General features: G+C 33.6%; 1 protein-coding gene across 1 annotated transcript; it reads left to right on the top strand.

The window, feature by feature from the left end:
* The first annotated feature begins 207 nt into the window (after window positions 1–207).
* On the top strand, window positions 208–3,387 carry LOC128996699 (uncharacterized protein DDB_G0271670-like). The gene is made up of 2 exons (XM_054422142.1): window positions 208–262; window positions 2,006–3,387. The coding sequence occupies exon 2, from the start codon at window positions 2,020–2,022 to the stop codon at window positions 3,385–3,387; it is 1,368 nt and encodes a 455-aa protein (XP_054278117.1). The 5' UTR covers window positions 208–262; window positions 2,006–2,019.
* Window positions 3,388–26,846: the final 23,459 nt, after the last annotated feature.

Below are 26,846 nucleotides of genomic sequence, written 5' to 3'. Positions count from 1 at the left end.
CATGAATTGTTTCACTTTTTGTTATGCTCTTAAATTATAATATTAATCAAGGTACTTCTCATAGTCAGTTGCTGACTTTATTAAAATATAGCTCGATTAAATTGGTTGTTTTTTATACGATTTTCTTAACATATGATTTGTTCTTCTCAAAATAAACATATAAAATGGTTCTAATACTTAATTGCTTAATGTGTTTTTTTTTCTTCTAGAGTTAACTAACGCAGCTTTACTTGAAACACGGAGTATTCCTGATTTACTACAGGTAATTATTTGAAAAATCTTAGTTTACGCATAGTTCAGATGGTTTCTATCTCTTTGTAATCTTTCCTTAAAAAATACATGTACAACTAAATATATTTTAGTTAATAGTATTTGTAAAATGCTACGATTGTTATGTGTTTATTTTACTTAGCTCGGTTAATAATTTAATTTACTTCATATCTCGTTCTTGAGACCCAACTAATATTGTTTCTTGTATTATTGAACATTCTTAAGCCAAAAAATATATTTTAAATTGTAATTTGCATCTCCATAAGCATTATAAAATCACGTATCTTGTTTTGGATTATTAAAACGGCTATTCCGCTATCTTTCAAATAATATTAATATCAAAATAAATATTAATAATTAATGGCTGCTCTTGCTAGTCCCCCACTACACCTCATATCCTTTGATTGGGTGGGTAGACCACGCCTCCAGCAAGCCCCGTCCCCACTACGCTACCTGTCCTGTGATTGGCTGAGTAGACCACGCCTCCACTTAGTCCAACCCCCCACCAGAGCGCACAAAACTAGTTGAATCTCTTTCAAACCTCACTACATCTTGTGTACTCGCACGGTACACATCATGTTCTGTCTCCTTTCAAACCCTTGTCTATCTAGGGTTTGAATGAATCTTTGTCATACAACAGTGGTAAAACCAAGTTGTATTTAAATCCTTCCTGAACATGCGACAGTGGTCAAACCAAGTTGCATTTCTATCCATCCTTTACATACAACAGTGGTAAAACCAAGTTGTATTTAAATCCTTCCTGAACATGCGACAGTGGTCAAACCAAGTTGCATTTCTATCCATCCTTTACATACAACAGTGGTAAAACCAAGTTGTATTTAAATCCTTCCTGAACATGCGACAGTGGTCAAACCAAGTTGCATTTCTATCCATCCTTTACATACAACAGTGGTAAAACCAAGTTGTATTTAAATCCTTCCTGAACATGCGACAGTGGTCAAACCAAGTTGCATTTCTATCCATCCTTTACATACAACAGTGGTAAAACCAAGTTGTATTTAAATCCTTCCTGAACATGCGACAGTGGTCAAACCAAGTTGCATTTCTATCCATCCTTTACATACAACAGTGGTAAAACCAAGTTGTATTTAAATCCTTCCTGAACATGCGACAGTGGTCAAACCAAGTTGCATTTCTATCCATCCTTTACATACAACAGTGGTAAAACCAAGTTGTATTTAAATCCTTCCTGAACATGCGACAGTGGTCAAACCAAGTTGCATTTCTATCCTTCCTTTACATACAACAGTGGTAAAACCAAGTTGTATTTAAATCCTTCCTGAACATGCGACAGTGGTCAAACCAAGTCGCATTTCTACCCTTCCTTAACATACAGCAATGGTAAACCCAAGCTGCTCCTTTCAAGCCCTTGCCTATGTTATATGTCTAAAAGTTCTTCATGCATGTACTGTTTAGTCTTTCTTGCTAGATAATTTGCTTTAGTAGTTGTGACTTGGTGTTAGTGGTTTGAATCTTTGCATGTTTTTTTTTAAATAACTAATGACCTTGACCTACTTGTATTATTGGTTGTTTGAAACTTTATCTTTAAAATAGTTTCTCTGCCCACATGCAACTCCTCCTTTTAGATGTACTTATTCCCCCACCTCTTTACCACACTCATATCTTCCCCCACTCTGTCTATCTATATCCCCCACCACTTAGGGTGGGTATAAATGAGAGAGCATATTGGTTAATAACATCATTCTGTTGCCAGCCTGCAGAAAAGCCATGGACCCCTGCTTAAGAAAGACTACCAAGCCAATGAAGCCAGTGGCAGGCATGAAGAGATCTAAACTTCAGGAGGCGTTGACTGGAGGTGTTAAGAAGATGAAATCATCAACTCCTTCTGAAACCCTGGTCAACAAGACTCTGTCGCAGCCGGGATCCTCTTCATCTGCCGCCAAGACTCTTTCGCAGCCAGGCAAGACTCTGTCGCAGCCGGGATCCTCTTCATCTGCTTTGTCTGACGATGCAAAGAAAACAACTACAATATCAACTCAATCTTCCCTTGCCGCCAAGACTCTTTCGCAGCCAGGATCTTCTTCTGCTTTGTTTGAAGATAGATTGAAGAAACCTTCTTCTGGTAACACTTCGTCGAAGAAACGGTCTGATTCATCGTCTTCCTCTTCTTCTTCTTCGTCATCATCTTCCTCGTCTTCTTCATCGTCCTCGTCCTCTTCTTCTACGTCATCGCCCAAAAATCAAACAATTAAGTCCCCTCTATCCATGCTTCTCTCTCCCATAATTCTCTCCTTGCTATCTCCTATTAAATCTCCAGAAAAGCCATCCACTCCCAAACGTAAGCCATCTCCAAAACCTCAACCACATAGCCTAACTCTTCCTAATTTAAATTCCTCCTCGAACCAAATGCCTGACATAGATTCTCCTGAAATTACCATTCCAAACCCCCCACCCAAATCCCTCCCTGCTGCACCCACCGTTGTTAGAAAACTCTTTACTAAAACTGAATCCTCAAAAGAATCCCTTCCCCCCCATTCAAACCCTTCTGAAAAATTGGTAAAACTCATGGCCAAAAGACGAGCTGCATTTAAGCCCAAGCCACAATGTTCTTATATTTTCCAAAAAGGGGTGAAAAAAGGTGAGCGTTGTGAAAAGTCCTGCTTTTCTGATGCTAATGTGTGCAGCCTCCACACTAAGGGGAAAAGCAGGATGGTACCCACTCAACCTAAAATTATTAGCAGCAAACCTGTCGCTACCAATCCTCAGTCATTTGAAAGACCATCAATAATCGTCAAAAGCCAGGCTCAGGAAAAATCTTGTACATCTGATCCAACACCGAGCACCTCACGTGTTGTTGTGATAGACAAGATTTTGCCTAGCCAACCACGAACGTCAGGCTTTGCTCGACCCTGTCGTCCACCACAAATTCAAGCTAAAAAAACCAGAATTGATAGGCTACCCAAAAATCGTAAATTCGAAATTCTTTTGATGACACCAAACGGTGAAGTCATTTTAAGAGAAGGAAATGACAGGTTCCGACTTAAATTACCCAGAGGCATGACCATCCCGAATACAACCCACCGATACTACATAATTCGTGATCGGTCTTCGGGATGGGCATCTGTAACATTATAAATTGGTTTAGTTTCAAATTGATCTTAATTATCCTCTAAATTCTCCTTTAGTATGCAAAAATTGGGAACGCATTTGTTATAGCCTAACAAATGCGTTCCCAATTTTTGCATTTAAAGAGTGACCTTGAGATTTTAGAAATAGATTATTTTAATCAGAGATTTCCATCTAATTTATTCATAAAACATTAGAAACAAATTTGTTATATCCTAACAATGTGTTCGCAAAGTTTCATGTATAATATTTTGATAAAGTTATTTTAGAAAACATATTGATTGTTCAAGTTGTCCAATATTACATCAACATTTTTCTATATTGTAAAATTAACTATTCTAAGGACATTTAAAAGATATATTATGTTTATCTCGTGTTTTGCAAAAAGATCTTCATTGCCATTGTGTATAAATTAAGTGTAACACTTTATGATATAACTCAATATATTTTCATAATCCTCAAAGGCATCTAGGCATACAAACACAAAATTTATTTGCATTAACTGTTTAAGGTTAATTCCTTTACATTTCATCTTTGTTAACAGGTTTACTTGAATAGTAGTTGTACATTTTATACTTAAGTAGTGTTGAACTTTACAAGACATAGAAAACAAACATATAAATGGTTAGCAACCATAATACTTTGTTACCATTCGTTTTTTAGTATGGAAATAAATATGATAGAAGTTTCTATGTTTGGTTTTTCTTATTAAAACCCCTACTGATCCATTTTTAATATTGCAAATTACTAAGACGTAAAGATGTATCGTTTTTATGATCAATACAGTTGCGGAAATTTTATTAGCTTAATAACTTTGTCCAACAATTAGGTCAAGGTTAAACTGAAGAGTTTTTAAAAAATAATAAAATCAGCTACATATCTTCTGATTCACTCTCTGAACTAAAGGATAAACTTCTTCGAAAATTACCACAAAACTTTTTAGTTGTTGTCAAATTTATACTTAAGTAGTGTTGAATTTTATTAGACATAGCCAATGAATATATAAATTATTAGTAGCCATAATACTTTGTCTACATTCGTTTTGTAGCAAGAATAGGAATAAATATACCAGAATTTTATATTTTTAACATTGCAAATAGTTTGTTCTGCTACGTTACCATGACTTAAAAATTGCTAAGATGTAATATGTAATGATGCTATTAGCTTGATTAACTGTGTCCAACAATTAGGTCAAGGTTAAACTGAAGAGTTTTTAAAAAATGGTAAAAAGCTACATATTTTCTGATTCACTCTCTGAACTAAAGGATAATCTTCTTCGAACATTGCCACAAAACTGTAATACTCGACAAAGTTTATTTTCTCCATTTTCAACTTCATCTGCTTGAACTGGAATCTTTGGTGTTTCACAGTAGTCCGAATGAAATTCATTGTTCGGTGTGGGTTGACCTTGTTCGTTGTTCACATCCTCGTCCAGTTGTTCTTCCTCTAGCATCTCTTGCAAGTCCTCGTCGTTTTCTGTATCACTTTCATTTTGTGCTTCATCAAAATCAGTCTCCCAGATTCGAGGCTCTACTCCAGTAAGGTTCGTGTGGTCTGTAGGAGGCATTGCGAATATGTAAGCTATAATGCTGCTTCCTGCGTTATTATAAAATCCCGCCCACGACCCCCACCACCACCATAAAATACTTATGCCATTGGTGGAAAGGGTTGGGGTCTAATCCCCTCCCCCTTATTGAATAAATAGTAGTAGCCAAACACGGGGGTGATCCCGTGACGTCATAATTAGGTAATTGGTAAGTATTTTGTGATTGTGGAGCAGCGTGAATTACGCAGCGACTCTGGCGATGTATGTTGTGGATTGGTTGGTATTGTTATTAGGTCAAGGTCATCTGAATCTGTTTTTAAAAAATATTCTGCACTAATGGATAAATAGTGCAGAATATTTTTTATTTTATTTATTCATTTATTTTTTTTACAATCAACAATAGTAATAATAATGTAAAGTAGTTAAATCTAAGTTAAATCTAAGAAGTGTTGGAATCGTTCTTCGTCGTAGAGCTGCTGCTTCCATATATGTTGAATGCTGAATGGTCGGTTTCAAATTTTCTTCGATTGGGGCATGGTGGTTTGTAAGCTCCGTAGTCTGGAAGCAGAGTGCTGTTGGCTGTTGTTGTTACTGTAACTGCATACCCACTTGCAAGTAGAACTCTCAACTCTTCAGCAAAAACATCTATATCATGGTAGGTTGAAAGTTGAACATCGTCGTACTGGACAAACTTCACCTTGAGAGACATAATTGTTGTATTGAGCTGAAGTTGCCTCTAGGAAGTCCGCAGAACGATTGAAGGCATAGGACTATCTTCTTGTATTTATAGGTAAAGTCCATCCCCCCCCCCTCCTAGCTACCCCCACCACTAATCTTTTTAAAGGGCCTCGTATTACACCATAAATATTTTCATCACAGAAATAATAGGGGTTCTACAATAAACGCAATTGTCAACACTTAGGCCGCACATGATGCAGCTGCAAAAATGTTTGCAAGGTAAAAACACAATTTCCCTCTCTGCGGACAAACATACTATGCACTCCGATCCTTGTTTTTGCACAGGTTCGTTTGTTCCTACGCCTTTGGTTGAGCTTCTCTTTTTAACTATCACATTTTTATTTATTCGCTTGGAATATTTGTTCACAAAGTCTTGCCCCTTGTTAACAACCACAAAGGGGCATCTTGGAAACCATCGTGCATGTTCTTGCCACGGATCATCTTCTTCTTGCCAATCCTTTAATCCTCCTCCACAGTAGTAACATATAGTTTCATCATTCTTCCCAGTGTAAAAAAACCCTGCTTCGGATAATTCCCATTTGGAATTGTTTACGACAGAGTTATGTAAACTTTTTTCAAAAGAATTTAGCCTAGTTTGAAAGTGAGTATAGTTCGGAAAGGCAATTTTAATCTTCAAAATGGTTGCGGACATATTAAGAGAGTAGATGGCTCGCTGCAATCCAAATGATTAAAACCCAACTGTTAGCAACGTTTTATACGCAAAGAAGATGGGTGGGGGTTAGCTAGTTTGTAATCGATTGTAAAAATGTTGTTTCTGATTTAGGTCAAGGTCATCCATATCAGTTTTTAAAAAATATCATGTTAGTATTTTAGACAAAATACTAACATGATAATTTATAATATTTTATTTATATACAATCATTTGTACAATATTCTTATTCTAACAACAGTGCAAAGAGAGTTCTGTAGAGTTGTTCCCACTAACTCCATGAGATACCAAATAGAGAGAGCCCGGTTCGATGCTGCGTAGATCCTCATTTTGTAACATGCTGACAAACCGTTTTGGAAGAAACATTTGGAACTTTGGTTCATCTCCTGGAGTAAAAGGTGCATCGCTTAAGGAGACTAGAATAGCGTCCCCAATAGATGTTTCCATTTTCTTCATTCTATGCACAATATAATGTTTTAGTTCCTTAAGTTCTGAACACTTTTTAGTAATTAAAACACTTGACTTTGAATGAGTGTTGAACTGATCAACAAGGTTCTGGAGTTGAGATGCCATCTTTATTGGTCAAGCTGTAGGTGTTTTCCTGTCCTAGGTTGGAACAATACTGATGTGTTGTCTGCACACTTTCCTCATATTTATACCCATCGATTCCCCCACTACCGCAGCTCTCCTTTTGGTTTAGGAATGATGCTATACGGTATGCATTTTTTAAAGCACATTGACCTTGACGATGACATTTGTTTTTGCCTGCAAGACAAATACCGTCATAACACACTTTAAAATTTGAGTCAATCGTTACATCAATCACGTTACCAATGGTATATTTTTGAATCCAGCTTCGTTTTTCCAAACCTTTAGTGTAAATACGGTTGAATTTCGCACAAAAGTGATACATTACATCATCTACAGTGTTGTAATCTAAAAATCCTTCATTCCATGCAATGTGATGAAAATTCCTAGTAACCCACTTATTAGTTAACTTGGCTTTAGAATTTAGTTTTTTAAAAGAATGTGGTGGTTTAAACATAAAGGGATAGACAACGTACGTTAATAAATCTAAAATTACTAACTCCTTAACAACATATTCATTTGTATTTCCACGAAAAGCTTGGAACTCAATCACACAGGGTTTCTCTTCTATTGTTTTAACTTTGTCTGAGAACCATACCCTCTGCTCCATGGTAAGAATGTCAAGTAACTGATTTCCACACCACGGTAGGTTTTATATTTATACCAGGCCGTACAGTTAAGGCGCGTTGATGTATATTTAACGTGGGCATCATCCCCAAGTAGGCCTACCCCACGAGTTTAAATTAGTTTTTTTTATTTCAAACTAAAACACACTTAGATTGGCTGTGTTTCTTCAATATTTTCTTTTACGTCATCCGTTGTAGTCTTATTGATCTCGTAGTCTTTTATACTCCGCCACATTTCAACCTCATAGGGGATTCGATTAAAAATTGATGTATCGATCGGTCCGTGTAGAATCTGGGAGTCAGGGTATTGATCCATAGCATCCACTAAATATTCTTTTATTACAGAGCTTGAAAATGTTAGTTGTTTCATGTATCTAGTTACAGGTGAAGCGGCACAACCCAAAACATAAAATTCTTCTCTTGTTAGTTGAATCTTAATATCGTGTTTTGATAGGTCTCTGAAACGTATTTGCTGTCCTCCACGATACTTATAAATATCTATTTCTATGTCACAATCCAATAACCGAACAGCAAGGAAATCGGTAACCATTTTTTCAATCTTAAAAATGTTTAGTTATTCAGTTTAATCAGTCCATATTTTAACAAATACAAAAACAACAAAAGGTAATTAATATTATCATTAGGACTACAACAAAATATGAGGTGAACTTGAATAAACATACATTTATTTTGGCAAGGACAATGTACATTATAAGATATTTTTTTATCCTAAATCATTTATTTTTTATTATAATATAATGATTTGAGGTAAATGATATAGTTTTTTGTTTGTATATATCACAAGAAAGATTATTTGCGGTTTACATAACATCTGTTACAAAATGTGAGACATTAAATACGTATAGTGATTTAGCGATATTGGAATACCAATTTTCTTAAAAACATAAAACCATTGACTATACACAGAATAGACTTCCCAAGTAATGTAAAAATTTGAAGCAAAAAAGAAACGTAGTGCAATCTGTTAAGTGATAAATCAATCAGCTGTTTGCTATGTACTGCATTAGTTTTAATTAATAGTCAACAAAATACACTAGTAAACTCTAGTGAGATTGGCCTCAAATTTTTATATCACGTGAAAAGACTAAAAACTCACTGCCAATACCTAAACTATTTCTAATCGAAAGCCGTTTTATTCTGTAGAAAATTATTATAAAATAGGCGGTAAAAATGGTTGTAACGTATATTGTTGTATTCATACAGCAAAAGAATTTTTGAGTTAAGATAAGTGTTTTGTAAGTGCAGATTTACCGAAATATTTATTTATAGTCTTGTAAAGTTTTCATATAATTAGGATTATATTTGAAAGATAAGTTAGTTTCGTTTTTATATTATGAGAAAGGTTGTATTTAAATGATTAGACAAAATAGTGGTAGGATCTTTTATACAAATAGTTGAGCTAATTTAAGTAATGATTAAGGAGTGAGCTTCTTATAAATAAATAGTAAAAGCTAATATATATTAGGATACTATATGTATATGACAAGAAAAATTAATTACCTGTATATTTAGGGAATATTCCACAAATCACAATGGGACGACGTGTATCACAAACTGGAAACACTTAAACTTAAAATACAACAGGGAAATATAATTAAAACTCTGGAAATTACAAAATGTGACAGGATAAAATTGCTTGACACAAAGCAGTACGCAATACGAATGAAGCGTGTCTAGTTTGCGCGACAAACAACAATCTTGAACACAATGCAGAAACAATAATAGGTTAACTTACCTCCTACATAGATAAAATAATCCATTAACAAAAAGCCGTAACACCGCTAAGCGTAATCAGTGACGCTAGAAAAAGTAAAGCAATAACAGTTAATCACATGTCGGTCCCCCGCGAGAACGAGTAGGCCTAGTTATTTATAGGCACACACATGCGAACACTCACATCTGTTGTCGTTCCGTGAGAATCATCTCTCGGAAGATTGAAACGTCTCTGTGCAAACATTTAGAATTTCTGTAAACACTATATAAGTGTTAACAGAGTAAACTACAGATCATTTGACTCTTAGCTACCGTCAGGAAAACATGTCTGCAAGAACTTCAGCTCCTATTCAAGACCCCAAAATATCTTCAACATCGAATATCTCAAATAATAATATTCAAGAACAAAACACTCAAGAACAAAACACTCAAGAACAAAACGCAGTAGACGTAACTATGTCACCGATACAGAACTCACAAGTATCTAGTACCTCGTACTTTCTCCGCCCAGAGTTCGAAGATTATATGAGACAGCTAGTTGATGGATAGTTAAATGGAACAATACATATTTTTACAATCCAGTACATGGTATATTTGAAACATTAAAGCTGAACATTTAAAAAAACACATTCAGACAACCTTGACCTAATAACAATACCAACCAATCCACAACATACATCGCCAGAGTCGCTGCGTAATTCACGCTGCTCCACAATCACAAAATACTTACCAATTACCTAATTATGACGTCACGGGATCACCCCCGTGTTTGGCTACTACTTAAAACTGTTTTTTTTTTTTAATGTTAATAGTTAGTAAGAAATAAAAACATTTTCCAAATTTGATCAAAATATGTTCATAAACAAGCAAACTACAACAGTTTAGGCCTACTCATTCTCCATAAGAATAACATGGGAATTTTAAATTTACAATTTTTTGGAATTTTCTCCGTAACCATTAGGCGCATAATAACGCTTCAATATACTAAATTATTTGTTTTTTGAAGCTCTACAAAATGGTTTGGAAATGAATTGCTAAATTTTATGTTTTTTGGGTCAAAAATGGGAAAACCTATTTTTACCCCATAAAACCCCCCGTAAACACCCGTTCCCATCGTCCGATCATGCTGGATCGCAAACTCGTTCGAATAAACGTAGATTTACACGTTTGTACCAAATTTCATCAAAATCGGATCATTTTTGCTCGAGTTATCGTGCTGACGGACACATATATATATATATAAATTAAGAAAACTGTAGTGTTTAGGGCTACTATTTTGATATATAAAAACATTATTAAAAACTAAGTACCCTTTTTTTTAATTCATTTTATTTAACAACGACTAGTTTCGACGATTATGCCATAGTCATGTTGTTTTTATATCTTAACAAATACAATAAACATTTTATCTAAATAATAAATACAATCATATGATTTCATAGGTTTTGATGACTTTAGATTTCTTCTGTGCTAAATGGTCTTTATACTATATATAATAATTTTCTCTCTTAATTTAACTGCAGGATTTTTTCAAATATTGGATTGCATTTGTTGATGTTCATTGTGTTTAGTAAATTTTCTGGGTGTTGTTTATAGTTTTTGTAAATGTAAAAATCTTCTTTAACATGTAATTTTGATTTGTCTTTTTCATATTCAAGGATTTTTAAATTTTCGTGGATGCTTTTGTATTCATGGTCTGTTTGTATTAAATGTTCTGCAAAATTAGATTTCATTGTTGTGCGGTTTCCTGATCTTAATGCTTGAATATGTTCTTTGAACCGTTTTTCAAAAGTTCGACTTGTTTGCCCAATGTAGGATTTATCACAATTAGAACATTTTATTTCATAAATACCTGATTTTCTCATATTGTCTTGATTTTGGTTAGCTATATTATCTTTTGAAATTTTGTTATTGATCATTTGAAAAGCATTATTTTTTGTTTTATAACTGATTATTACATTTGAACGGTTGAAAGTTTTTCTTAGGGCTTTATTAATTTTGGTATTGTACGGTATACAAATAAATTCTTTCCTCTTTTTGTTTTCTGTTCCTGAAGTAGTTCCTTGTGTTTGAAGTTTTCTCTTAAATTTCTTCTTAATCATGTTTTCAATTATAGATGGATTGTATCCATTTTTCACTGCCAAATATATAATAGTGTTTTTTTCTTTGTTAAAGTTTTCAGTGGACATAGGAATATTTACAAGTCTGTGTGTTAACGAATGAAATGTTGCCAATTTATGTTGCCATGGATGATTAGAATGTGAAGGTATGATACTGTTTGTTGTAGTTGGTTTTCGGTAAATTTTAAATCTGTGAATGTGTTTTTCTTTTGAAATGGTTATATCTAGAAAGTTAATGTGTGAATGTTGTATTTCTTTTGAGAATTTAATTTGTGTCGAGATTGAATTTATGTGTTCGTGTAAATTGTTTGCTTCTGTTTGTGTTCCTTCAAAAAGGCAAAGGATATCGTCAACATATCGGTGCCAGTATATAATTTTGGATTTGTAAGGGTTGCCTTCAATTAAAACTTTGGTTTTCTCTAAATTATTCATGTAAATGTCAGCTATAAGTCCAGACAGAGGAGAACCCATAGGTAAACCGTCTTCTTGAATGTAAAATGACTGATTATATTGAAAATAATTTTGGTTTAATGTAATTTTGGTTAGTCTAACTAAATCATTAATTTGAGTTGTTGTGAGTGTTCCATGTTCTATTAATTGTTGTTTCATTATTTTAATTGTGTCATCTATCGGTATGTTCGTGTACATGTCATTTACATCAAATGAAAGAAATAAAGAATTTTGTGGTATGTGAATATCTTTGATTTTGTCAATTAATTCATATGTATTGGTTACATTTATATCATTATTCATGTTTATGTTCTGTTTTATTTTGTTATGTAAATACTTACATAGATTGTATGTAGGTGCTTGACGGAAATTTACAATTGGTCTAATCGGAATATCTTGTTTGTGTGTTTTCGGTTGTGCTCGTAATGTAGGTGACTTTGGATTTGGTACTTTCAATGAAGATTTTTCTTTTTGTGTAATACTTTTGCAATTTGTAATAGTGGAGTTGACTATTTTTGTAAATTCTTCTGTTGGATCTTTTGTTAACAGTTTAAACTTTCCTTTTTCAAGAAATGTATTGACTTTTTCTTCATAATCATTCTTTTTCATGACAACGACTGAATTTCCTTTATCCGCTTTGGTTATTATTGCGTCACATTCATTTAATTTTCCAGTTATATTATTAATTAAGGATAGTTCTTCTCTTGATTTTCTAGTGGTATTTGGACGTGTATTTGGTAACTTCAATTTGCTCATTTCATGTATAATGTTGTGTCTTATTGGATCTTGTACGTCATCTTTTTGTTTTCTTATGGACATTTCTAAGTTAAGAAGATCTTCTTTCAGATTATGTTTGTGGTGGTCTAGGTTTAAATTATATTTGATTGAATTACCTAAAAATTCTTCTTCATTTTCTGTGAACACAATATCTGTCAGGTTTTTAAATTTTGAACTGAATTCATGTTGTATTTCATTTTCTATTTCTAATGTGTAGCTTACCTGGTTTTTGCGTAGCTTATTAAGTTTATTTTTTTGTGTGGTCTTCTTTTTGTTCATGATAGGTTCGATCCAATTTCGTATATATTCAAGTATTTCTTCTATTGTTTCACAATGTAATTTAGTCTTAATCTCGTTTAGTTTGTTTGTCATTTGATTTTCAATTTTGTTTAGTTTGCTGTATAGAAAGTTGATTTCTTCTTTTACCCAAATCTTTTTTGCCGTATCAATTGTTCGAATTGCAGCTTGTGATTTAATTTTTGTATGAATTTGGACGTAATTTGGACAAAGATTTTCAGATAGACAAATTTTGTTAAACTTGATGTCTTCAATGATTTTTTCTTTCTTTAGGTTGAGGTATTTGTATCGATGGATCACTTGTTGGTTGTTAGCCATATTAATTAAGAAAACTGTAGTGATTAGGGCTACTATTTTGATATATAAAAACATTATTAAAAACTAAGTACCCTTTTTTTAATTCATTTTATTTAACAACGACTAGTTTCGACGATTATGCCATAGTCATGTTGTTTTTATATCTTAACAAATACAATAAACATTTTATCTAAATAATAAATACAATCATATGATTTCATAGGTTTTGATGAATTTAGATTTCTTCTGTGCTAAATGGTCTTTATACTATATATAATAATTTTCTCTCTTAATTTAACTGCAGGATTTTTTCAAATATTGGATTGCATTTGTTGATGTTCATTGTGTTTAGTAAATTTTCTGGGTGTTGTTTATAGTTTTTGTAAATGTAAAAATCTTCTTTAACATGTAATTTTGATTTGTCTTTTTCATATTCAAGGATTTTTAAATTTTCGTGGATGCTTTTGTATTCATGGTCTGTTTGTATTAAATGTTCTGCAAAATTAGATTTCATTGTTGTGCGGTTTCCTGATCTTAATGCTTGAATATGTTCTTTGAACCGTTTTTCAAAAGTTCGACTTGTTTGCCCAATGTAGGATTTATCACAATTAGAACATTTTATTTCATAAATACCTGATTTTCTCATATTGTCTTGATTTTGGTTAGTTATATTATCTTTTGAAATTTTGTTATTGATCATTTGAAAAGCATTATTTTTTGTTTTATAACTGATTATTACATTTGAACGGTTGAAAGTTTTTCTTAGGGCTTTATTAATTTTGGTATTGTACGGTATACAAATAAATTCTTTCCTCTTTTTGTTTTCTGTTCCTGAAGTAGTTCCTTGTGTTTGAAGTTTTCTCTTAAATTTCTTCTTAATCATGTTTTCAATTATAGATGGATTGTATCCATTTTTCACTGCCAAATATATAATAGTATTTTTTTCTTTGTTAAAGTTTTCAGTGGACATAGGAATATTTACAAGTCTGTTTGTTAACGAATGAAATGTTGCCAATTTATGTTGCCATGGATGATTAGAATGTGAAGGTATGATACTGTTTGTTGTAGTTGGTTTTCGGTAAATTTTAAATCTGTGAATGTGTTTTTCTTTTGAAATGGTTATATCTAGAAAGTTAATGTGTGAATGTTGTATTTCTTTTGAGAATTTAATTTGTGTCGAGATTGAATTTATGTGTTCGTGTAAATTGTTTGCTTCTGTTTGTGTTCCTTCAAAAAGGCAAAGGATATCGTCAACATATCGGTGCCAGTATATAATTTTGGATTTGTAAGGGTTGCCTTCAATTAAAACTTTGGTTTTCTCTAAATTATTCATGTAAATGTCAGCTAGAAGTCCAGACAGAGGAGAACCCATAGGTAAACCGTCTTCTTGAATGTAAAATGACTGATTATATTGAAAATAATTTTGGTTTAATGTAATTTTGGTTAGTCTAACTGAATCATTAATTTGAGTTGTTGTGAGTGTTCCATGTTCTATTAATTGTTGTTTCATTATTTTAATTGTGTCATCTATCGGTATGTTCGTGTACATGTCATTTACATCAAATGAAAGAAATAAAGAATTTTGTGGTATGTGAATATCTTTGATTTTGTCAATTAATTCATATGTATTGGTTACATTTATATCATTATTCATGTTTATGTTCTGTTTTATTTTGTTATGTAAATACTTACATAGATTGTATGTAGGTGCTTGACGGAAATTTACAATTGGTCTAATCGGAATATCTTGTTTGTGTGTTTTCGGTTGTGCTCGTAATGTAGGTGACTTTGGATTTGGTACTTTCAATGAAGATTTTTCTTTTTGTGTAATACTTTTGCAATTTGTAATAGTGGAGTTGACTATTTTTGTAAATTCTTCTGTTGGATCTTTTGTTAACAGTTTAAACTTTCCTTTTTCAAGAAATGTATTGACTTTTTCTTCATAATCATTCTTTTTCATGACAACGACTGAATTTCCTTTATCCGCTTTGGTTATTATTGCGTCACATTCATTTAATTTTCCAGTTATATTATTAATTAAGGATAGTTCTTCTCTTGATTTTCTAGTGGTATTTGGACGTGTATTTGGTAACTTCAATTTGCTCATTTCATGTATAATGTTGTGTCTTATTGGATCTTGTACGTCATCTTTTTGTTTTCTTATGGACATTTCTAAGTTAAGAAGATCTTCTTTCAGATTATGTTTGTGGTGGTCTAGGTTTAAATTATATTTGATTGAATTACCTAAAAATTCTTCTTCATTTTCTGTGAACACAATATCTGTCAGGTTTTTAAATTTTGGATTGAATTCATGTTGTATTTCATTTTCTATTTCTAATGTGTAGCTTACCTGGTTTTTGCGTAGCTTATTAAGTTTATTTTTTTGTGTGTGTGTTTATTTTTTTCTATTCAGTTTTAGGGCCTGCACTTTTCCTGGTGGCCATTAACGATTTGGAGCTCCATGGCACCGCGCTCAGATTTGCCGACGACACCACCATCTTCTCGTTTGGTGTTACCCCTGCCCTTGCGATTGATGCAGCGGAGGTCCTGTTTGATGAAGCCAAACAATGGTTTGCAGCCAATAAACTAAAACTAAATGAGGACAAAACACAAGCGATGGTCTGCACCTTAGCTAAGCATGTCCAAGAAAATAGCGTGGTCTCTCTCCTTGGCTTTAAAATAGACCAAAAACTTACATGGACCAATCATATAGACGCGGTCAGCACAAGGCTATCAAGAGTTGTACACCTACTCAGAAAACTCACCCATATGATAAGTCCACACTATTTGCTGGTGATATACCACGCTCTCTTCCATAGTGTATTGAGCTATGGTCTAATGCTATGGGGACACGCGCCTGCTTGTGAGGATATCCTCATACTCCAGAAGAGGGCAATTCGTGTGATTACTTTTAGTAAGAGACTGGATCACTGTAAGCCGCTCTTCACGAAAACAAAGGTCCTAACAGTCTATAACCAATACATCCTTCTGTGTTCCGTCCATGTTAAAGACAACCTATTAAATTTCCCTACAAGAAGTACCATACATGCACATCAAACCAGGCGTAACAATGAAATAGACATCCCTTTCTGCAGACTCTCAAAAACAAAAAAATTCATACCCGACCATGGCACTCAGGATTTACAATAGTCTACCCCAAACACTGAAGAACCTGGAAGCTCCTAAGTTTAGCACTGCCCTGAAGACATGGCTAAAAGATAGGCCATATTATAGCCTGAAAGATTTTTTTGAAAGTATGGGTGTATCCACCGCTATGACATAAAAGTTTATCTAAAGAGAAAAGTTTTATTTTTAGTAATATGTAAATAGTATTGACACAACCTATCCGGCATCGCTGGTCTTGGTGACGAAGGAGGTAATTAAGGTAAAACACCAACCGCACCGGCGCACCATTTGATTGACAAGTTACAAGTTTCACATTCGTTTCGTTTTCAATGGCATGTCATTGTTGCCATTTCTCGTAAAAATCGTGTATAGCATTTAAATAAATAAATGTTTATCTTATGTTGTAAATAATACAATAAAATCATAGTTGAGTACAATTATCGTATCTTACCATAAAATATCGTATCGTATATATGGTAGACCTGACTGAAGCGAGCAGCTGATGCCACTCCCACAATGCAACATTCTCCTCAATTATAAGCTATGCCCCAAAATCAGAATTATTAAGGTATGACTAAAAATCAGGATTATAAGCTATAGAACAGAATCGGAATTATAAGCTGCGCCACTATTTGACTATTATATGTTGTGAAACTGAAAATGTTTCATACCTTATAACGTTTTAGAGAAATTGTGGCATAGCTTATAATTTTTCGTGAAAGTGTGGCATAGCTTATAACTGATTATAAGCTATGCCACATTTTCAACATTATAAGCTATGGAACAAATTCATGATTATAAGCTATGACATTATAAGCTATGAGACTCCACGACTGCATCGACGGACAGCGACAGCGACAGCACATTAGCACAATGTTACTCCATGAATGAAGGTATTTACTCAGGGGAGGTAAAGAAGAGGCTACGATGACAGCTGTGGGCTTCTTTTTAGCTGAGGGAACGCCTTGACCGTAACAAAACGGTCGGTAGCCATCGGCCTCTGTGGTCTAGTGGTTAGCGTGCCAGGTTGATATGCTGTAGGGCCCGGGTTCGAATCCCGCTGGTAACATTAAACTTTTTGTCCAAGATTTTTTTATTATCAGCAAGTTTGGTTGGTTCGGTTTGGTTATTATAGTTTAATTTTATTATTAAGTCATTATAACATTTTATTTGAGCAATTTCTAGTTTTATTTAATAAACAGAATTATTTTTCCGATTACTAAACTTTTGTTATATTTTCTGTATCAGCAAGTTTGGTTAGTTCGGTTAGGTTATGATAGTTTAATTTTATAATTAAAAAATAATAAAATTGAATTTGAGGCATTTATAATTTTATTTTATAAACAGAACTATTTTTGCGATTAGTTAAGCTTCATTACCAAAGTGCTCTTTACTACAGCGCTGTTCACGGAGGAATTTTGAACTAAATGCCTCATTCGTACCTCCCCTAAGTCAGACCCATGAATGAAGTTCTGACTAAACAGCTGTAAAATTCAAAGTTTAGCCATAGACTAACTTAACCAACACAAGGGAGTATGTTTTATCTATGGTTATGGTTTTAGTACAGGTAAAATAATACAAAAACACTCCATATAAACAACAAAATTTGTACATTCATGAAATTTCACCTGTGAGTTACTAATAGTATGAGAAATGAAGATCCGATGAGTCCCCAAAATTTTGGGCGTCCTAAGGCCCTTTTTGGGGCCCTTTTTGTTCCGAAGGGCCCTTGTTCCTGAATAATTTTGTTTTTACGTTTAAGGTCGAGTGAGGTGTGGTTTTCCATGGTTTTAGTTATTTTAAATCGATTGGGAGTAGTTTTAAGTGTATTAAACCACACCATACAGGGTGTTTCGAAATATTAATACTTTTTACGATATTAAAACATTTATTCATAAAGTGATAAAATTAGTTACCTCCATGCTCTATATAAAAGGGGATTATTGAAAATATTATTGTAATTCTTTACTATATAAGAGGGAAGGATCACAAGGAGTAAGAGATAATATTAAATACCCCCGTCACAGCAAACCTGCAGACTAAGCGAATTTTCATTTGCCCGATTTTCAATTAAATCTAAAATAGCATTGAGTTTAATGAATACCTAGGTTTGCTGCTACAAGGAGGCTAATAAAGTATATTAATATTATAGTAAAATATTAATAGCCTAGTATAGAACAAATCAATTTGACAAGTTTCATTAAGACATATCAGATATAGATTCTATAAACAAACAAACAAAACCATTTTACACTATTCTCCTTAAGAATAACATGGAATTTTAAATTTACAATTTTTTAATTTTATTCTTAACTAATACACTTACAAAACAAAACATATTAATATACTAAATTATTTGTTTTCTTTAAGCTCTTTAAAATGCTCTAGAGAAAAATTGGGAAACTTTGTCTTTTGAGGGTCAAAGATTACAAATTTTACCACATAAAACCCTGTTCAATGGACCGATTATGCCGGTTTCGTTAAAATTGAACCAAAATTACTCGAGTTATCATGTTTACGGACACGTATATAACATGGATATATTATATTATATATATAATACACATATATAACACATATATAATAAACATAAACACATAAATAATATTTAATGTTCGCTATAAGGGGATGGATTAAGTTTTACACTATAATATAAAGATATAGGTTACTAAGCAAAAATTTCAACTTTTAAGGTGGTGTGAATAATTTTTCAACGTGTTTTTTATACAAATCTATTAAGACCAATTTCAAATTGATATGTATTTTTGTTAGGTTTTAAGTTTTTATTCACATTTATTAAAAATTAAAACAGCAATTGTATTTGTATAAAACCTTACATTACATATTAAAATGAAGTACTTATACTAAAGCTATTTTTCTACTATTTCCGTAGTATCTCTCTTTACAATTTCATCATCACAATAATTATTCTCAGACGACTCATTAACAATTTTGGTGTTCAATCAGGATTCCCCTTTACAAACCTAAAACCTTGCATATTGCAGAACAGACAACACCAATCTTAAAGCACGAACAATGTGGTGCAAAAACACCTTTCATACATACTGACGTTTGCAACTTGTATCTTAAGTTCCTCAAACTTATTTTCAATCAATACAAGTACGGTTATCTTTCGTGGTTATGACGACCAGGGACAGCACTAGACATCAGAGCAGCATTGTCGGTACAAGCATTTTTGTCCTGAACAACGGGAACGAGGTTTATGGGGTAAAAATTTGACTTTCTTATTTACTTTACCCTCAAAACACAAAGTTTCTCAATTTTTCTCTAGAACATTTTAAATAGCTTAAAAAAAATAATTTAGTATATTAACGTGTTTTTGTATGGTTATTAGTTACGAATAAAAATACTAAAATTGTAAATTTAAAATTCACATGTTATTCTTATGTAGAATGGTGTAAAATGATTTTGTTTGTTTGCTAATAGATACATTTTGATCAAACTTGTCAAATTTGTTTTATACTAGGCTATTAATATTTTACTATAAACACACTTTATTAGCCTCCTGCTTGTAGCAGCAAAAATAGGTAATCGTTAAACGCAATGCTATTTTAGATTTAATTGAAAATCAAGTAAGTAAAACGGAAATTCGCTAGGTCTGCAGGTTTGCTGTGACGGGGGTATTTAATATTTTCTCTTACTCCTGGTGATCCTTTCCCCTTACGTAGTAAAGAATTACAATTATTTTCAATAATCCCCTTTTATATAGAGCATGGAGGTAACTAACTTTATTAATTTATGAATAAATGTTTAAATATCGTAAAAAGTAATAATATTTCGAAACACCCTGTATGGTGTGGTTACTCGACGTTCTGTACCCACGAGCACCTCAGCTTCCACACGCACAGAAGGCCTTCGAACAGTTCCTGGGATAACAGGTATTTGTATGTGTAATAGCTTCACCGTATATCTTTATTGGACCTGTTTCTGTTTAGATAGTTGTTTTTTTCAACAGTTACAGTTACGAACTGTGCATTGTGAATATTGTGATTTTGAAAAGGTGTTTATTCTTTAATCTTTATTGTTTGTTTACTTTTGACTTGAGCTGCTTGAAAAGGTGTTTATGATTATGAAAATTAACGTTTTGTGAGTGTGCTGAAGCTGATTTGTTATTAGGTATTGACAATTAGCCTAAATGTTTTGCGTGCATGAATTAATTATGAAGATTTAAATGTTTACTTAACCTATATTTTTCGGATTCCTCAAGAGAGAGTGATTGTTAGGTTAGGTTAGGTGTTTGTTTGTGTGTGAATTTGTTAGATTGCAGTTTTGGTAGTGGTAGGTCTAAGTTAACCTCTAAGGTAAACTTGACTTAGGCATACTCTTATTAATAGATAAGTTATTAATTTAACTTTTTCAAAGGCAATAACTTAAGACCTAAACTCCACTGAAAGGCCCAACTAACTTAATCAAAATAAACCTAGACCTACCACTACCAAAACTCCAATCTAACAAATTCACACACAAACGCAACTCAACCTAACATTAACAATCACTCTTTCTTGAGGAATCCGAAAAAGATAGGTTAAGTGAACATTTAAAAGTTCATAAATAATTCATGCACGCAAAATATTTAATTGTTAATACCTAATAACAAATAATCAGCTTCAGCTCACTCACAACACTTTAATTTTCATAATCATAAAACACCTTTTCAAGCAGCTCAAGTCAAAATAAACAAACAGTAAAGAATAAACACCTTAAAATCACAATGCACAGTTAACGCAACTGCAAACTGCAACTGTTGAAACGAAACAACTAAAAACAGGTCCAATTAAAGATATACAGTGAAGCTATTACACAAATAGCTGTTATCCTGTGCATGTGGAAGCTGAGGTGCTCGTGGGTACAGAACGTCGAGTTGGTGTGGTTTAATCACTGAGCTATAATTCTAACTGGAGGTAGCACTGAATGTCAAAGATGCGTGTCGCCAGCCGCCATGTTTGCGTGAGGTGGGTGTCCATAAGAAGCCATGTTATTGCTATGACAAAAAAACTCACTGCTATACAACCTAGTTATAAGAAGCCATGTTATTGCTATGGTAAGAAAACTTACTGCTATACCAACCTAACAAAATCAGCGACTCGCTTTTGACAGACTTCTGCCATGGCAGTGCTACCTCCAGTTATAATTTTAGCTCAGTGGGTTTAATACACTTAAAACTACTCCCAATCGATTTAAAATAACTAAAACCCACTGAGCTAAAATTATAACTAGAGGTAGCACTGCCATGGCAGAAGTCTGTCAAAAGCGAGTCGCTGATTTTGTTAGGTTGGTATAGCAGTAAGTTTTCTTACCATAGCAATAACATGGCTTCTTATAACTAGGTTGTATAGCAGTGAGTTTTTTTGTCATAGCAATAACATGGCTTCTTATGGACACCCACCTCACGCAAACATGGCGGCTGGCGACACGCATCTTTGACATTCAGTGCTACCTCCAGTTAGTATTATAGCTCAGTGCTAAAACCATCGAAAACCACGGATAGCCTAGGGTTCACTACGATACTCGGACAGAATACGATTGAATCGATCTATCGTGACTCTGCGATCTTTCTTACTGAAGTCGAATCGGTTCTATGACGACGGAATCATCAATCATCGTATCTCGTATCGTATCGTATTCGTATCCTATGTTTGTTTACGTTTACGTGTTGTGTTGTTATTGTTGACATTGTCATTAATTTGTGTGACTTAGTTGTTTGAGGTGGCCAGGTACACGATACGCGTAAATTAGATTTTAAAATGGAATTAATTTTAAAAGAGATGGAAGCTTGTGCAACACACATATAACAGATTTTGTTATACGCCAAGGAAATTTCGGGCTATGTAAGGTCAAAGGAAGAATTTGACCAAATAGGTATGTTTGTCTGGCATCAAATGGATTTGCTTTTTCCACGAGAAGTACAGGTGACAGGTAGAAATATATTATTACCTTCGTGGCTATTACCTAAAATCCATTCATGTTATTGTCTCCTTGATTTCATAATTGACTAAAATTAAATAGATTAGATTATTAACCTCTAAGCCTTGAGAGTATTAATCAGAAGATTCTGAGGAGTGGCGGTAACGTTGAGATCCATGCAGTGGTCCGAAAGGCAGTGCTCCGAAAGGCACTGGTTCGAAAATCATTTTCGGACTACTGCCTTTCTGAGTACTGCCTTTCGGAGCAGTGCCTGACCATGCTAAATCTGTCGGACCAGTGCCTCATCTTTGTATTATTTTCGAACCACTGCCTCTCGGACCACTGTCTTTCGGAGCAGCGCCTGAGCGTGCAGATTGTTTCGAACCAGTGCCTTAGCAATGCATTCTTTTCTGACCACTGCCTTTCGGAGTAACGCCTGGGCTCCAACATTGGTTGAGGGAGGAGCAAGAACCGAAGGCGGAGACCCGTTGTAGGGGAAGGAGGGGTGTGTTAGTGGTGGGCGGAGTCAGAATGCCACGGTCATTTACGAGACCTTCTCTGGAGGAATAACCCAGCACCACCGCGCCATCCCGAGCGCTTCCGAACCATAACGAATATAGCAGAGGTCTGAATATAACGCCTTGTGTCGTCTGTCTGGAATCGGGATGACAGCGGAATTGAAATCGGAACGAAACATCGGAGCGATTTCTTCCAATCCCGAGCCTCCTTTATTATTATTTTTTTTTTATTAAAAAAAAGAGGTTGGCGGCCTCTTTTAACCTTGCATTTGCCCGTCCACATAGACTACAGATCTGTGCGTGGAACGTATCCAGCAAAGCAAGGGGTGAGCCGGTACAGTACAAAGGTGAACTGTACTGATAAAAGTTAGTGGCAGTGACCAGGATCCGAACCCACGACACTGCTGCCTTGGGCCCGAAGTCCGCGACGCTACCGACTGAGCCACCGACTCACCAAATTAAAAATCATCTTTAAACATATCTTTAAACACTGATAGGAATAGATTAGTCGTTTAATGATGTTATGTAATTAATTATAAACTATTTGCAGACCAATTATTAAAAGTTAAAAAATCCTATGTAAGCCAAACTAATCCTTTAATCTTCTTCAGTATATATTTATCCTTTTAAAAAATCTCCTATGTTTTCTGGAAAATAAATAGTGAATTTCAATCTACCTATAGTTAGGCAACAGTTTTAAAGTAATTTTGAAAAAAAAACTTTATAAATGCAGAAAGCTATGTGGAAATTAATGATATTTTACATGTTTAGACACAATAATAACAAGTAAGTCGATTTTTTCGTACCCCTTATTTTAATTATGTACTGTTAGTTTTCCTATCCATACAGTATTATCTAAATTTAATTATGCCAGTTGTATAGCTCATTCCGTCTGATATGCGAAGTTAACATTGCTATTATTTTTTTAGCATCTTAATTGAAATCAATCTGGCCTATCCAAAAACACCAACTTACCTAAGATTAGCAATATCCTATTATTAGAATGCTGCGGTAATAACTTATTCTCTTTTGGGAAACTTGCTAAAATGATATCCAAGTGTTGGTATTGATTACTATTTATTAGATCTCGTTCGTTTGTTTTTTAAGATAACGATTCATTATTGTTTAATGCGCCTGTTTGAAAAGAAAACTTACAGTTACGTTACCTATAGGAAGGAACTTAGCATTTCATTTATTCCCGTAGGAATTAGATTATACAATACAGTATGAATAAATATTGATGATGAATAAGTATTTTTATTTCGGTTGGTCACCTACGTTTAATTCCTTTTAAAGACTAATAACTGGAAACATAAGATAGCAAATGAGAGACACCATAACATAATACCTAACCAAATGCCAAAATAAATATTACAAGTTTAATTCATTAGAGGCTATTTTTAATCTTCAAATGAAACTTAATTGGATGCTAGTTTCAATGAGTAAAGCGATTGCTACTGCTACAAGAAAATGAAGTAAACACATCTAAATACATTTTAAAATGTAGGTAGGCCTATTCAATCAAAATTCAACTCCCTTAACTTATGTAAAACATAAATAGTTGTAAGTCCTCAAACAATAACAAAATTCGAATGTCAAAGTAAATGCGTAAAGTAAATTAATAAATTGAATTATAATTAGAAAACTGAGAAGATAGAACAAAATTTGACACTCTCTTCTAACAGTAAGGGACTGTCGTCAAGATGCTACCCCGACAACACGCCACCATCTAGATAGTCGAAGTGTTAAGTTGACTTGTCCGGCCATTTATGTGTCATACCAACAGAATAGTAATTAATTATAATATATAGTACATTGTCGTTCTGTCCGCCAGTCATTTTAATACGGGAATATGTTTGATTTCTTCATAAACCCCTTTGTACTGCCGTTGATTATGGACGCTAACTGAAAACAAGTGCATGTAATATACCATATATAAAAAGGGAACGTGATCCACATGATATTATTTCTTTGTACTATCGGTCCCTAATTACTGTACAGAAACATCATTTTCCTGCCAACAGTAAGCCATTTACACTATCGTCGATTATATGCGCTAACTAGAGCTACAGTTAAACATAAACAAGGTACTGTATATGTTTAAAGAAGCCTTTGATAATAAATTACCCTTGTAGTTTTGGCTCCGTGTTTAGCCCGGACGTGTTTGACGCGGACACCCTCAAAATGGTGTTTCACCCGGACGGACGCTTCAGAAATCCCCGCGCCACGGCTGGGTGGGTAATTCGTCGCTTTTCGCCCCCATTATATCGAGTAAGGACGCTCGGTGGCGTTTCCCTCCCAACACAGGGAATTATTACTGTACTATCGTAACCAGAACTGGTGGCCCGTAGCTACAAGTGGTAGAAAATACTGTTTTTTTTATTTATTATTAATTCTATTCGGATTTCAAAAACTAAACGTTATTACTACCTGTATAATTGCAAGCACGGAATCTATAATGTTATAAATTACAATTACAAATATTAGTTTTAGCAATAACTTTTAAATATAACAATAAAATAAAGGACATTGAAAGTAAAGCCTTCAAATTTTAGTATTATATCAAATATTGCACATACTTATTAACAATGAACCTGAGCATATTCCATAACAATTAGAGAATGATTACTTAGGTGGCTATTTTAAAATCAAAATTTAAACTTCAATTTTAGTCCTGCCCCACGGATGGGGAACAAGACTGTTTCATGATTCTTAGCCTGAATTTTTTATACTGCTTTACTGCAGTACCGGATTTTTTAAATTATGACACAACTATATATTAATGACGTAAGCCGATTCTTTGCGTCAAAATTGTGGTAAACTGGGAAGTTGTAGAACGACCGGAAAGGGCTCAAATTAAAGGTCTCGATCCCGTAACGGTGGGAAAAATACCGGTAGTGAAATTCCAAAACTTTTTTGATCGTGATTTATCTTTAAGTCAGTATGCAAAATTACATTTGGATTACTCCATTTGCTAGTCAATTCTGCAACATACTGTATACTATATAAAACCAGGGTTAAGGTTACCTATATTAATTAAGACTTTTTAGGGTTATAGAATGTTGAAGTAAATTATTTTACTGTGAAACTTTTCAAATTTGTGTATTTTTAACGTTTAACATGAAATAACCACGTTGACTAAATAATTAACGATTCAAGATGGAAAACTTCTGCTTTGTTTATATTTCAAAACACATGTTCTAGATTTATTCTACACCTTCTTTGTAAATTAACTAACATTTTAAATTTTCAGATTTATTGTATATATCAATTTTTGTATATAATAGGGCCTATAATTTTTATTTATTGTATATAACCAATATTTGGTATGAATTGAAATAACCTCAACGGCTACTCTTACAAAATAACCTGGGAATAAAGATAAAATAGGTTTGATCAGGAAATAAATTTCTTAACTATGTGAGTACTATGACAAGTTCCAATAGGCGGAAAACAATATTGTTTGGAGGAGATTTGAAACAGGTACTGTCTTTACGTTCCAAGCAAAAAAGGTTAAAATAATATAGCCTAGCAAGTATGGTATAGTAGTAAATGGAGCATCCATATATAACAGTAAAATCTAGATGTAGTTTCTGTTTCTTTACGTTTTTTAAACAAACCAAAAATATGCATGTAAATGCTGATGAAAAGTATTTTCGTAATTGGTTTCGATAACTGGGTAATGGAACCAGTCCAATCGCGAGTTAGGAATCAGCGGATGATTAGACTTATTTTATGGTAGTGTCAAACTTTATGTGGTGGTGTCAAGTCAATCGCACCTTTACGAGGAATACCACCTAATAATCTTACACTAGGCTAATTATTGTAGTTTTTTATGTTGATCAGGTTAGGTTTGGCCAATGGGATACCTTTACTTCACACTAATTTTGTTAAACCTTTTACAAAAGGAGTATAAACTATTATTTTGATTTAGCTGTTTTGGCCAAGAACTACGCATAACTCAACACACCTTCTTTGCCTTTATTTGCCTTTTTATATTTCACGAAGGCAATGTCTAACATTCAAATCAGGGAATCCTTTTTTATGCAAGTTAAT

This window comes from Macrosteles quadrilineatus, unplaced genomic scaffold, assembly GCF_028750875.1.
Source record: "Macrosteles quadrilineatus isolate MER2022 unplaced genomic scaffold, UCM_ALF_1.0 Scaffold_1__1_contigs__length_201487025, whole genome shotgun sequence".
Taxonomy (NCBI): Eukaryota; Metazoa; Arthropoda; class Insecta; order Hemiptera; family Cicadellidae; genus Macrosteles; species Macrosteles quadrilineatus.
Note: the sequence above shows the minus strand (reverse complement) of the source record. Positions and strands in the feature narration are given on the sequence as shown.

Coding starts and splice junctions, on each gene's coding strand:
- LOC128996699 (XM_054422142.1), top strand. CDS start 2,020: ATGGACCCCTGCTTAAGAAAGACTACCAAGCCAATGAAGCCAGTGGCA.